The sequence below is a fragment of the Brassica napus genome, chromosome A8 (genome assembly GCF_020379485.1).
Source record: "Brassica napus cultivar Da-Ae chromosome A8, Da-Ae, whole genome shotgun sequence".
In the NCBI taxonomy this organism is placed as follows: domain Eukaryota; kingdom Viridiplantae; phylum Streptophyta; class Magnoliopsida; order Brassicales; family Brassicaceae; genus Brassica; species Brassica napus.
Window position 1 is genome coordinate 9024782 of NC_063441.1, and position 14302 is coordinate 9039083.

Consider the following 14302-nt stretch of genomic DNA (forward strand, 5'->3'; position numbering starts at 1 on the left):
AAGGTCCCTTTTATTAGTAAGGATTTTTCTATAGCTACTTATATTTTTATAATAGATTCTAAAATTTATATATTAAAATAAACATACTTATATTGAATCAAAACTAAAATTTAAACAAAAACCGGGTAGTAGTTTGGACTGGCCCTAGTATAATATAAAAACTAGTACTTATTAGCAAATTGAGCAAACCCAATTTGTTAATGATTATTTGGATTTGAGTTTGGAAATGTTTAAAGACTGGGGTATTTATAAAGAAAACGATTAAAAACATAGTGTTTATTACAAAGCATTATTAGCCACAAGGAGTCCAAGTATACAAACAAAGTATAAATGGTCTGGATTCACGTTTTATTCTTCTTTTTTTTTTTTTTTTTGAGCAACGGATTCACGTTTTATTCAACAACTAATAAAACTTTATTTAAACGAAACACAAGAACCTCAGTCTTTAAACATTTGCAAACTCAAATCCAAATATCGGAAGTGCAGTCTCCACCTGGATACCTCATCTCATGTGCTAGTGCAGGACCATCAGGTTCATCACCAAAGTCCACAAAGAGATCAGGGTTTATGGAGAGACCACCTTTCTCTGTATCAACATCAAGCTGAATTATGTGTGACCCTTTATCCATGAGTTCCGGGTAAAACTGACGATCCCATGCGCTAAAGAGCGAGTTTGTTGCATACAACCGTTTCCCATCGAGGCTAAGCTGGATCATTTGAGGTCCTCCTCTCAGAGATTTCCCCTGCAATTACCAGAGAAGAAGCAGTTTCAAGACAATGCAAAATGTTAAAAACCTCAAAAAGATTTCATATTTTGGGTACAAACAAACCTTGATCTGAGGAACATCGTATTGGAAAGTGTTACCATCTTCTCCAACCGCCTTAACAGGACTGCCCTTTTGTAGTAACCCTCCCACCCAAATTTGACCGGTTAAGACAGGGTTTTTAGGGTCTTCAATGTTGTACTGACGAATGTCTCCATGAAGCCAGTTCACAAAGTAGAGGAACCGGTCATCGAGGGAGATCAAGAAGTCGGTGATAAGCCCCGGCATTTCTGGAAGAATCCAGTTCTCTACTTTCAGTGGTTTAACTTGGATAACCACCTGAAAATCAATTTGTACTAGGTGTTAATCATACATTTGAAATAAAACAAGAAAAGAAAGAAGACTTGCCTCATGGCCCCATGTTTCATCACTGTTCTTGAAAAATCGTATCATATTACTCGACAAAGCACCCCCAACATACCCTGTATCCTTAGATGGATCATGCAAGAATCTAATCTGCAACCACAACAGGGAAAGATTATTAATGTTAGTCTGAAGAAAGAAAACATATAAATGAGACGTTTGATTAATTATGTATACCTCTAAAGGTAACATGCCAGTCTCTCCAAGGTCAATTAATTGTTTCATTTCACCTCCTGGCCAACTGTAAACATGGAGATGGCTTCCGTACAAGCCATCAGCAACGTGTTGGAGATCGAAACCTTTGGTGAAGGCTTTAGGTGCTCCCCAAGAAGTGCTTATCATTGTCTTGTGCCGCGGTTGATACCAGAAGTCATAACCAAACAAGGGACTATGTCCTTCTTTCTCCCACCTGACATAATCCCCCAATAACCATAATGATTTAGAGTAACTATTATTATCAACAATGACAAGAAAGAAAGTAAAACATAATGAGTTAGTTTTGTAATAAGCGACCTGTTCTTGATGTTGAAATCAGAGTCAAGAAGAAGAAACCCGTTCCCCTTGGCGTTTCCCTCTTCGTCTCCAAGACAGGACACCAAGATCTCACCAGAGGCAAGGCAGTGAGCCGTGTGTGGATAAGCCAATCCAGTCTTTTCAGCAATCTCCTTAGGATCCACATACTTGTACAAAGACGGTGCCCTCGGGTCTGCCTTTGTGTCAATCGCATAGATGCGACCAGATCTTTAATTCAAACAAGGAGAAAGATCAAGATAGTGAACTTAAACATCACTAAATGAATTCAGGCTGAAGGAAATTTACATAAGGGATGGTAAGACGAGGTAACGTCGATCAGCGGAAGCATCACCATGGCAAGAGCTGCAAGAGTTCCAACCAGAGTGATGAAGCTCATCACCCACAAAAGGCATTGGCAATCTGTGAATGACGGTTGAATAGGTTGGTGAGTTTGGATCAACATCCACCGTTGCCAAGTAATCAGGCTTCTCTCGTCCCGTTCCTTCAAAACCAACAAAAAAAAAAAAATATATATATATATATATATTAAAAAGAAGAATCCACAACCAAAGTACAGTAGGATCAAAAGAGAACTTAAAAGTAAGATTCAACCAGACAATAGAAAAGAACAAAGATTCTTAGTCATAAATTTATCCTTAAAACAGAGAGATCTAATCAGGAAACTGAAAACAGAGAGAGATCACAAGGGGTGATTTCGATCTAGAATCTTTGAGATTCCGTAGGACCTACTAAAAAGATTTTTTCACATCATCATTCATCAACCAACGTTAAAAGTACAGATTCTGTCTGAAAATACTTTTGAAAACGTTCGATCTCTAACAGGTTAAAAGAAAATATAAAACAAAAGTGTACCAGAGTAGACGGCGGTGACGTAGATGAGCTTTTCCGATGGACCAGACATGGCGGCGAGTGGCGTCGCGTAACCAGGACCTGATTTGCAACATCCTCCGTCAACGCCGTTGCTCGCGGGAGCTACCACTTCAGTATTAGTCACCATTTTCGATCTCTGCCTTTCTTGAGTCCTGTGTCTCTGAAATCAAGATATATCTATTAAATATATAATTTAATATTATAAGGTAGTGGTTAAGCTTCACGTCTCCTTTGAGTTTATCGCAAACACACACCCACGTGATTTTGATTTGTCAGTGCAAATATTTTAGCTGTGACTTTTCGTTGTTATCTTTTTACTTACAAAAAGTATGTGTAAGGTAAGATATGTGACGGAAAACAATATCTTCCGCGTCACTATAGATGTAAATCTTCTAGGAAAACACTGGATTTGTAGTATTTTAATACATAACTACTGCCAAATTTGTAGGTTGTGTTGACCAGACCGCAGGATGTATCTGAATTAAAAATACGTCTCCATGCAAAAAGCTGATAAAACAATAATGCAATTCGTCCATTGACAAAATAAGAAGATAAAAATGAATCTGTGAAGTGCAACTGTCTAATTACGGTGTATTATTTTTTACGGCAAACTTAAAATTGTATTAACTTTTAAACCGAACCAGCTAGCGAACAGAAAATGTTTTGGGTCATGGTCATTGTAGTTCGATCGGGTTTAATTGGACTAAACTAAATTTAATGATATTTTGTAAATAATAAGCATATATTTACAAAATAGATCATATCAAATAAAATATTTAAATAGCCATTATATATAACAAAATATAACAAAAATAAAAAGAAATTAATAGCTCAAATCTAAAATCAATATGAAAATCACATTTAAAATTTATTCTCAGATCTTATCACTCTAAATCCTTATCACCTGTAAAAAATTATATACACATTAGGTAAAAAATATATTTTGAAATACAAATTTCACAAACGTAAATGTTTCAATTATTAAAGTCTTCAAAACAAATAATCATGAAATAAAATTTAAACAAAATGAAAAGTAAACAAAAACAATATCTTAACGTGAATATTAAACTTGTATCTTGTAACTTATGAGTTGTAGAGAAGTAAAAAAAAAATGAGAGGCAATACTTTATTAAACTTTAATAAATCATATTTTTGCTTTAAGAAGAAGCTGAACTTTTTGTTTCAAAATATATTTTTTAAAATTTTGGTTTATATACTAACTGAGGTTTATATACTAACCGGGGTTTGGTCGGTTCATTGGATCGCCGGTTCCCGGGTTTCTGACCGTTTAATATGTGTTTTTAACCGGTTCAACTTTAATTGGGCTTTGGCATTAACCCAACCCGAATTATTGTCGGCTCATGATTCAACCCGGTCCGGGTTTAAAAATACTGCTCGAAACATAGCAAGCATACAAAATTGGATTTAACTAAGAGGGAGTATAAGAACAACAATTGTTAAGAAAGACCACTAAAAGGACCTTTCCTAGCTAACACATGCGTTTGCTTGGTTACCCAATCTTTTCTTCATTCATTTCACATATAAATCTTTTACCATGGCCCATGGGTAATGCTAAAAAAACCTCAAAAGAAAGGGGCACAATGTAAATAGAAAGTTTTATTATCTCGGATTAAGAACAACGATATAGCAGAAACAACTTTTCATTTTGATTCAAAACACATGAATCTAGCGTCATCATCATATTTATTACACTCTAGAAAACACAAAAATGAGTCAAACCCAATTTTACCCTTTTAAGGGGGCCAATTCAAATCCAGATATCAGAGGTGCAGTCTCCTCCGGGATACATCATCTCATGGGCAAGCGCAGGACCATCAGGTTCATCACTGAAGTCTACAAAGAAATCAGGGTTTATTGAGAGACCACCTTTCTCAGTATCAACATCAATCTGAATTATGTGTGATCCTTTATCCATGAGTTCTGGGTAAAACTGACGGTCCCACGCGCTAAATAGTGAGTTTGTTGCATACAATCATTTACCATCAAGGCTCAGCTGGATCATCTGAGGTCCTGCTCGTAGAGATTTCCCCTACAAATACTTCAATATTAAAAAAACAACTTGTATAGAAAAAAAATGCTAAAATTCTCCCAAATGAATGCTTTTGTTTTGTGGGTAAAAAAACAAACCTTGATCTGAGGAACATCAAACTGGTAAGTGGTACCATCTTCTCTAACAGCCTTAACAGGGCTGCCTTTTTGTAGTAATCCCCCCCACCCAAATTTGAGCGGTTAAGACAGGATTTTTAGGGTCTTCAATGTTGTACTGACGAATGTCTCCATGAAGCCAGTTCACAAAGTAGAAAAACCGATCATCGAGGGAGATCAAGAAGTCGGTGATAAGCCCCGGCATTTCTGGAAGAATCCAGTTCTCTACTTTCAGTGGTTCAACTGATATAACCACCTACCAAAAAGAATCAAACTAATGGTTAATCATAGCTTTCAAGAACCAAAGAAAAAAAGAGGTTATGAAGATAATTCCGAAACTCTACTTGCCTCATGGCTCCATGTGTCATCACTGTTCCTGAAAAATCTTATCATATTACTCGACAATGCACTCCCAACATACCCTGTACCTTTAGACGGATCATGCAAGAATCTTATCTGCAACAACCACATAAAACATTACATTATATTCCTCGGTAACACAGATCCTCACATTTTATATAACATGTTGAAGTAATGTTACTACCTCGAGAGGTAAGAGACCAGTATTACCAAGGTCAATAATCTGTTTCATTTCACCTTCTGGCCATTTATAAATATGTAAATGACTTCCGTACAAGCCATCAGCAACGTGCTGGAGATTGAAACCTTTGGAGAAAGCTTTAGGTGCTCCCCAAGAAGTGCTGATCATCGTCTTGAACCGAGGCTGGTACCAGAAATCATACCCAAACTTTGGGGCATGCCCTGGTTTGTCCCACCTGCTTTTGACGTTGAAATCAGAGTCAAGAAGGAGAAACCCGTTCCCTTTGGCGTTTCCTTCTTTGTCACCAAGGCAAGAGACCAACATGTCGCCAGAGGCGAGGCAGTGAGACGTGTGCGGAAATGCTAATCCTGTCTTCTCAGAAATCTCTTTAGGTTCTACAACCTTGTACAAGGACGGAGCCTTTGGGTCAGTCATTGTGTCGATTGCGTAGATGCGACCAGATCTTCATCAAGACAAGAAAGAAAACGTTAGATCATAATGATCTACTGTAGATATGAAGCGTCATTAATAAATATGCATATTATATGTATATATATATATTAATATCATATAAATTTAATTATATACTATATAAAAATATATAAAAATGTTAATTTCAAAATTTTCATTGAAAAATTATTGGGATTTTAATATTAAATGATAACTTACAGAGAGTCAATAGTAAAAAAATCGAGAGTAGAAAACCTAATCTCCTTTTGTCATGTTGCGTATCTGGTTTTAATGATTTGTGTCAGCCCCAAAAGTTAATTTTCTTTTATGCACATGAAGTCATAAGAATAATTAAAATGAACTATAATACGTTAGTTAACTCTTCAACAATGATGGTATATTTAAAAGACCAATATTTGTATCGTCATTTTACAATCGATAAAGATTGTAGTATTGCAAAATGATAAACCATTTAATGAACAAACATAAACATTAGTATAAAAACTCACGCCGTGCACGGATTATCATCTAATCCCTACTTATTCATAAAACATGCACCACTGGAAATGCTCAAAACTCAAAAGATATGGACGTAATATAAACTGAAAGTTTTGATTAAGTAACAAAAGAAAAGAACAAGCTTTATGTCTGGATGAAAACAGTTATTTATTACACTACAAAAGACAACAACTGACTCAAATCTTTTCTTATGGATCATATTCAAATCCAGATATCAGATGTGCAGTCTCCGCCGGGATATCTCATCTCGTGGGCAAGCGCAGGACCATCGGGTTCTTCACCAAAGTCCACAAAGAAATCAGGGTTTATTGAGAGACCACCTTTCTCTGTATCAACATCAATCTGAATTATGTGTGATCCTTTATCCATAAGTTCAGGGTAAAACTGACGGTCCCACACGCTGTATAACGAGTTTGTTGCATACAGTCGTTTACCATCAAGGCTAAGCTGAATCATTTGAGGTCCTCCTCTCAGAGATTTCCCCTGAAAACACCGAGATATAATATAACAGCTTATAGCAAAGAAACAATAGAAGCTAAGATGCTCCAAAAGATTAAATTTTGTTTGGTACAAACCTTGATTTGAGGAACATCAAACTGGTAAGTACCGCCGTCTTCTCTAACAGCCTTAACAGGACCACCCTTTTGTAGTAAACCACCCACCCAAATTTGTCCCGTTAAGACAGGGTTTTTAGGGTCTTCGATGTTATACTGGCGAATGTCTCCATGAAGCCAGTTCACAAAGTAGAAAAATCGATCATCCAGAGAGATCAAGAAGTCGGTGATAAGCCCTGGCATTTCTGGAAGAACCCAGTTTTCTACTTTTATGGGTTTAACTGATATAACGACCTAAAATCCAGTTCAATATTTATGGGTTATCATATGTTTAAGGTAAAGAAGAAGATAAAGAAAGTAGACTTGCCTCATGGCTCCATGTTTCATCACTATTCTTGAAAAATCTTATCATATTACTCGACAGTGCACTCCCAACATATCCTATATCTTTAGATGGATCATGCAAGAATCTGATCTGCAACCACATATAAATTATAAGTTAAAAAGATTAAAAAAACTGATAACAATTATTTCCTTTTATTTATGTTTTCTGACGAGAAGAAGAAGCAAATGACGATTGTGTGAGATATTTGACTACAGGTTACCTCCAAAGGTATGAGACCAGTATCTCCAAGGTCAATTAACTGTTTCATTTCACCTCCTGGCCAACTGTAAACATGAAGATGACTTCCGTAGAAGCCATCAGCAACGTCCTGGAGATCAAAACCTTTGGAGAAGGCCTTAGGTGCTCCCAAAGAGGTGCTGATCATTGTCTTGTGCCGAGGTTGGTACCAGAAATCATAACCGAACAAGGGACTATGTCCTGGTTTCTCCCACCTGAGAAATCCCCTCAAAAAATATACATATCAAGTCCATTTTAATGCTTAAAACTTTGCCTTTTGTCTACCCAAGAACACTATGTTACATCACAAGTCATGGCATTGATATGCAATTTCACTGGCCATCCCTTCATGATATATACACTTTTTTACTTGTGATATGTTCTTTTTTGTGGCTGCATACTATATTAGGATGCGAATGCTCAAATGTTTTTTAGGCAAATACTCAAATGTTGTTTGTTTGTTTTAAAATCAATATCTTGATGATGAGTTTGGATGTATAATCAATTGTATCTCAAAAAACTTAAATTTTAGATGCTAGAAAAAAAAGTCAAATTTTTGACACAATCCGGTCAATTGCAAAACTAATATATTTATCCTAGAGGACTTACCGGGAAGTCTTCTCTAGTATTTTTGAGATTTTTTTGTTAACACGTAAAAGTTGGAAGACTTACAGAGAAGTCGTCTCTAAAAAACTCACAGAAACTCAATTGGAAAACTAACATATGCATTGACCAGAAGACTTTCGTATAAGTATTCCCGTCAGAGAAAAAAATGATTTCATAGCTTCAACCAGTGAGATAACTTGCTTAACTTCTCTAACCACACAAAATTTCACCACCAAAGCAACTTACTTGTTAATGATCCAGAATCATGAGCTTAAATGGCTCTATGAACCTTAAAAAAGTTTAGAATCAAAATCTTGGAGTTTTTTATGGATATAGAGAGAAAGTGAAAGTGATGTTTTAGTGCATAAGAAATGAGATAGGAGTGAAAATTGATTGGTTGTTCATGTTTAAGTGCATTAAGAACTTCAAATTAGTTATTTACGGTGGTTGTGTAATTATGGCAGTGATAATATTGTAAATATTGATGAAGATGAGAATGATAGAGTAAAACACTCATTTTCGAAGAAAAAAATAATGGCATTTTTGTGAATAATCCAAAGTTTTGAGGTAAAAAAGGCAAATGAAAGTTTCAAAAAATCATGGATTAGTTTTGTGTTTGACTTTTTGTTTTGAGTCATATTTAAAAAAAAAATCATATCTTCTTTCTCCAACTCCCATACCCTCATTTCAGCATCATGTTATCAAAAAAAATATACTTATTAGTATAGAATAAGTGATTAGACATACAATTTGACCAATTATTTTTCATCCCAGTACTCAAAAAATATTTGATCATATACGTCTTAACTTTCGTTAGGTAATTTTGAACAAATAATTAAACTATACAATAAAATACTAAGTGAAAGAAATTAAAAATAAAATTCTAAATTATTCAGAATCACAAATGGTGGATGATTATATTCATGTTGTTTTGAGTTCCACAACAGCAATATTTTAAAAACAATTAAGTTATTTGAGTTATTTTAGCTAAATTAATTTTATAATTATTTAATTTATATTTCAGACTTTAATATTTTAAAAATTTATTAAATTTGTTAGTTATAACGATTACACATTACTAAATTGTCGTTTATTTTTTATTTAAAATAAATCTATTACATTATATCTTAAAATATTTGAATTACATAATATTATTTATACGTACCATCTTTAAAATATTTTTATAAAACATGATTATTAATTTTACTGAATTATATGTACTTTAAAAGTTGAATTTCATAAATTTTATTGAGTTTACTATATTTTTGAAATATAGCTAAATTTTATTTAGTTTTAAAAATATATATATTAACTATTACTTGTGTATTTTTCTGGAGTTTTAAAATTAATTATTTAAAAATATAGCTATTAGTTTTTATTTTAAAATATATTTTGGAAAAAATTTAAATAAATTTCTTTATTTTAATTATAATAATAACATTTTTAATGGTTTCCATTATATATAACTTTTTTAGTTTGAAAATCAAAAACCAAAATCTGGTGTCACCATTCAAGATTTTGGAAAACTAAAATCTACTTCAAAATCAAGAACCAAAAACTAAAAATCCCAAAACTAAAAACTAAAAACCAAAAACTAAAATCTAAAAACAATGCAAAAATCATCACCTTAATATTTTTATTTTTAATGAAAACGGTTTTGTGTTTTCCACTTTATGCATTACTTTTGAAAAAAGAATTGGGTTTGGAATATTGAGTTGTGCTAATATAGCATTTTCTGCCCGAGACTGTTTATTTCACCAAACTTTCAGAATTAAAAAAAAAATAACAAATAAGCAAACAGTGGTAAATTAATAGAGAAATTACTTGAAATATACTAAGTTGTATACTATTTTTTCAAAAATACATTCAATCAAAATACTATAACACTTGGATTTATAGTTTAGTGATTATTTTTCAGGGTTTAATATCTAGTGGATGGGTTGGGTTTATAAGCTCCTATAAATCATTTTTAAATATTTATAAATAATTTAGGAAGGTTAATTTTATTTTTCTCATATAAATTTAAGTTATTTGTAAAATTAATTATCATTTAAAAGTAAATTTGAAAATAGTATTAAATTTGAGTTAAAGTTAGAATTTCCCTTTAATAGTGATTATAAAAAAATTAAGAAAAAAATTGGGTTTGGAATATTGAGTTGTGCTAAGATATTAATAGAGAAATTACTTGAAATATACTAAGTTGTATACTATTTTTCAAAAATACATTCAATCAAAATACTATAACACTTGGATTTATAGTTTAGTGTTTCTGAAAAGAAAGTGATAAGAAATTAAAATAGAGTGATTTTCTTAATAAGCTACCTGTTCTTGATATTAAAGTCAGAGTCGAGAAGAAGAAACCCACTCCCCTGGGCATTTCCATCTTTGTCCCCAAGACAGGACACCAAGATTTCACCAGAGGCAAGGCAATGAGTTGTGTGTGGGAAGGCCAATCCTGTCTTTTCAGCAATCTCTTTAGGATCTACGTACTTATACAAAGATGGTGCCCTCGGGTCTGCCTTTGTGTCAATTGCATAGATGCGACCAGATCTTCATCAAACAAGAAAAAAAAAACATTTACTGTGTCATCCTCAAGAAAGAAACTTAAGGGAAAAAAGGAAAGGCTGAAAGATCTTACATAAAGGATGGTAACACGAGATAACGTCTATCAGCAGAAGCATCACCATGGCAAGAACTGCAAGAGTTCCAACCAGAATGATGAAGCTCATCACCAAGAAAGGGCATTGGCAATCTATGAATGACGCTACAATATGTTGCTGAGCTTGGATCCACATCTACCGTTGCCAAGTAATCTGGCTTCTCTCGTCCCGTTCCTTAAAATCCCATTCAAACCATTCAAAAAGAAATTATACTTGTTTGATAAACGATTTTAATCCTATGCAGTATTTTCATACCCGATCTGGATCTATGGTCAAATCAGTAAATTCAATGACCCGTAAATAATCCGGTTTGGATTTAGCAAAAAAAAAACCGTTTATTAAATCCGATAAAACTCAGTAAAATCCCAAACATATGGTATTAATCCCTGACCCAACACCAGTTGACCAAATAAAACTCAAAATTTTTTATAACATTTCTAGAAAAAGTTGATGAAACCTTTCATGCACTTTTTAATATTACAAAAATAGAAGAAACTACAAGATTTATGATTCTGTAGACTTTGATAAAAAAAATTACTATGTTATTTACAGAAAATGAAGAAAACCAAAATTTATTGATATGAAACTATTATTTTATTTTTAATATTGAAAAATTATTATAAGTTTTTATATAATTATTTATTTTATATTTAAAAGTTAATTTCATAATATTTTATTTAATTATTTATTATCTTATTTTTAGCCAAAGTTCTTATTTGGTATTTAAAATTAATACCAAAAATTAAAAGTTTTTTTACTGCAGACGAAACGAAAAATTGAAATCATAAGAAAATTTTAAATATTTAACTATATCTTACATATAAAATTTGATATAATTTTAATTTTTTTGCTGCTTAATAAAGTTATTTTTGTTTATATATAACTATATTACAATTTATTAATCTATTGAACCACCATCGACTCAATGACCCGATGACTCAGAGAATAATCCGTTAAACATCCAGACCGGATTTAAAAATATTGATCCTAGGTCAATCTAATATCTGCGTATTTATTTAATGTATAAAAGCACGTGTATCATATAAACGAAACAAATACGATGAAATGTGTACCAGTGTAGACGGCGATGACGTAGATGAGCTTTTCCCGTGGACCAGACATTGCGGCAAGTGGCGTGGCATATCCGGGACCTGACTTGCAGCATCCTTTTTCTCCGCTTCCAACCGGAGCTATCACTTTAGTTTCAGTCGCCATTTCTCTGCCTTTTGAAATCAGATCTCGTAGTTATATATTATGTGGTGGGATCCCATTATGTGGTAGTGGTTTTAAGAAACGTCACATGAATTGCAAACCCACGTGCTTTTTATCAATTTTCCTAGTTATTTCGAGAAATTGTAAAAAATACCACATTCATAATACTACTTTTTATGTGTTACAAAAGAAAATAATACAAATTTTCATGTTTATAATCATTTTTACTCTCACATTTTAATAAAAGATAAAAATATATATTTATATAATTCTATAATTAATTAATTTAGACTTAAGGTTTATACTTAAAGGGTAGGGTAAAATTTTCAGAATGTGAAAATTCAAGATCTAATAAATATATTAATAAATTTTTAAAAATAAAAAAAATAAAAAAAATAGTTTAAAAAATAAATTCGATTTTTAAGAATAAATTTTAAATAAAAATTCGAAAATAGAAATTCAAAAAAACATTTTCATGTTTAAAAAGTATGATTCAAAAACAAAAAAAGTTTTTATTTATTAAAAAAATATTTATTATATATATATAGAAAACAAGGGTATAAGAATCATTTTCACTTAATGAAGACAATATTTTTGAAAATATTTCTTTAATGTTGGTAAACATGAATAATTGTACTAAAAATTGGCAAAGATGAAAATTCTCCATTAACCTATCCATTATTTAAGAAGTGATTTTTTTTTTTTTGAAATTTTCTTATGTGTCATTACCATTTTTATTTTTATGAGGAAAAATGATATGGATTGCTACAAAATTTGATATGACTTGAAATTAATTGTAACAAGGACATTCACATTTAGTGTTGATATATATTTTTCCTAAGCTTTTAAAAATATGGTAATAACTCTTTTTGGGGCAACTGTAAAAACTCATAAACTATTAAGAGAAAATAATATAAAATGTAAATACAAATATAATAATATTTTAAAATTTTCTAAGCGTTTATTGAATTCTTCTAAGTAAATATACAATTTTTAATACTAATAATCTTCAAAATTTTATGAAATTTATGAAAACTTATGAATTTCTAATCCTAATACCATTGGTTTCCATTTAATATAAAACAATTTTAGAAATACTATTTAATATTATTTTTTGATAATTATACAATATTTAAATCTAATAAAAGTTTCTCTTTGTTTTATACAATTTGGTCTAATACACTTTACCCAAAAATATAGATAAAAAAAATTATCCAAAATTATTAATTTAAATATATAAATTTAAAATAAAAAAGTTGTTAATTTTATCTTATTTTTTGTTCAATCAAATTAGTATTAAAATTAAAATGTTTCTAAAAATAATAAAATCTTAAATATTAACAAAATTTTAGTTTTAAATATTTTTTAAATTTAAAATTTTAATTTATGCACATGATGCAAAAAATAACTAATTTACTAAAATTGTTTCCGTAAATAGGGGTGGGCACATATCGAATATTTGGGTATATGAAAGTATTCGTGTCCATTCAATCTTTAGCCACCTAGATATTTGGTGACTCGGATATCCGAAATGTTTTAAAATTTTAAAGAATATCTGATTTGATCCGTAGAGAAAATAAAATTTAAAATATAATTTAAAATTTTAATAATAACGTTTTATTACAAAAATAAAACATTATTTAACTTTTTAAATTCTAGTACCTAATATAATAAATTTAATTCTTTAAATTAATTTAAAACTGATATAAAGTATAATATATATAATGTGTATATATATAATTCTTTACATATATGTATATATATGCATATAACAGATCGAATTAGATATATGTTCCAAAAAATATTGGTATTTGTGATTTGCTTCTTTTTTGGATATTGTATTTTAGTATTTGATTTGTTTTGTAGAGTTATAGATATCCAGATTTTTTGGTTCAAATCAAAACGAATAACGAATCGAATCAAAATTTATGAATATTTTGTTCAACTTTATCCGTAAACAATAAAAATAATATATATATTGTTCGGCTTTTGATTCTTTATCTATTTTTATTTGAACCGAAAAATCCAGCGTTTAATTGGAACCATGTATGTGTGTTTTATATTAAAAAAAATTGCGAAGTACATAGTGTAAACACATTTATGAATATAGTGTAAACGCATTAGCATACTTATTATCAAATCATTGTAAGGTTGTCACGTGTCTATTATAGTGTGAATGCATTCATTACAATGCTTCTCTTTTAGTATATAAAGGATGACGAGGCTTTTAAGTTTTTTTCTTTAGACATTTCAGCATTTCAGCTTAATTTTTTTCTTATCGTTAAGGTTTAAGATCGTCTTTTGCCAAGACTTTTGTTATTATGTATGAGCGGCACCATATGCAGGAGGGCTGGCGTATTTCAAGGCAAAAATAGGTGTGA

At 31.2% G+C, this 14302-nt stretch overlaps 2 protein-coding genes and 1 pseudogene across 3 annotated transcripts; all 3 read right to left on the reverse strand.

Moving 5' to 3' along the window:
* Positions 1–227: 227 nt before the first annotated feature.
* On the reverse strand, positions 228–2880 carry LOC106390924 (selenium-binding protein 1). The gene is made up of 7 exons (XM_013831476.3): positions 2574–2880; positions 2007–2202; positions 1701–1928; positions 1365–1596; positions 1173–1280; positions 831–1103; positions 228–743 (listed from the first exon to the last, which is right to left on the reverse strand). The coding sequence occupies exons 1-7, from the start codon at positions 2716–2718 to the stop codon at positions 462–464; spliced, it is 1464 nt and encodes a 487-aa protein (XP_013686930.1). The 5' UTR covers positions 2719–2880; the 3' UTR covers positions 228–461.
* Positions 2881–4344: 1464 nt separating this feature from the next.
* LOC106393823 lies at positions 4345–6241 on the reverse strand (annotated as a pseudogene).
* Positions 6242–6341: 100 nt separating this feature from the next.
* On the reverse strand, positions 6342–11984 carry LOC106394635 (selenium-binding protein 1-like). Of its 2 annotated transcripts, none has more exons than XM_013835207.3 (7): positions 11783–11984; positions 10688–10883; positions 10372–10599; positions 7427–7658; positions 7189–7296; positions 6843–7115; positions 6342–6750 (listed from the first exon to the last, which is right to left on the reverse strand). In XM_013835207.3, exons 1-7 carry the CDS (start codon positions 11922–11924, stop codon positions 6469–6471), a joined length of 1461 nt encoding a protein of 486 aa, XP_013690661.1. In that variant the 5' UTR covers positions 11925–11984; the 3' UTR covers positions 6342–6468. The 2 variants fall into 2 exon arrangements, with proteins under 2 accessions (XP_013690661.1, XP_048594545.1); XM_048738588.1 differs by having other exon boundaries at positions 7427–7670.
* Between the last annotated feature and the right edge of the window lie 2318 nt (positions 11985–14302).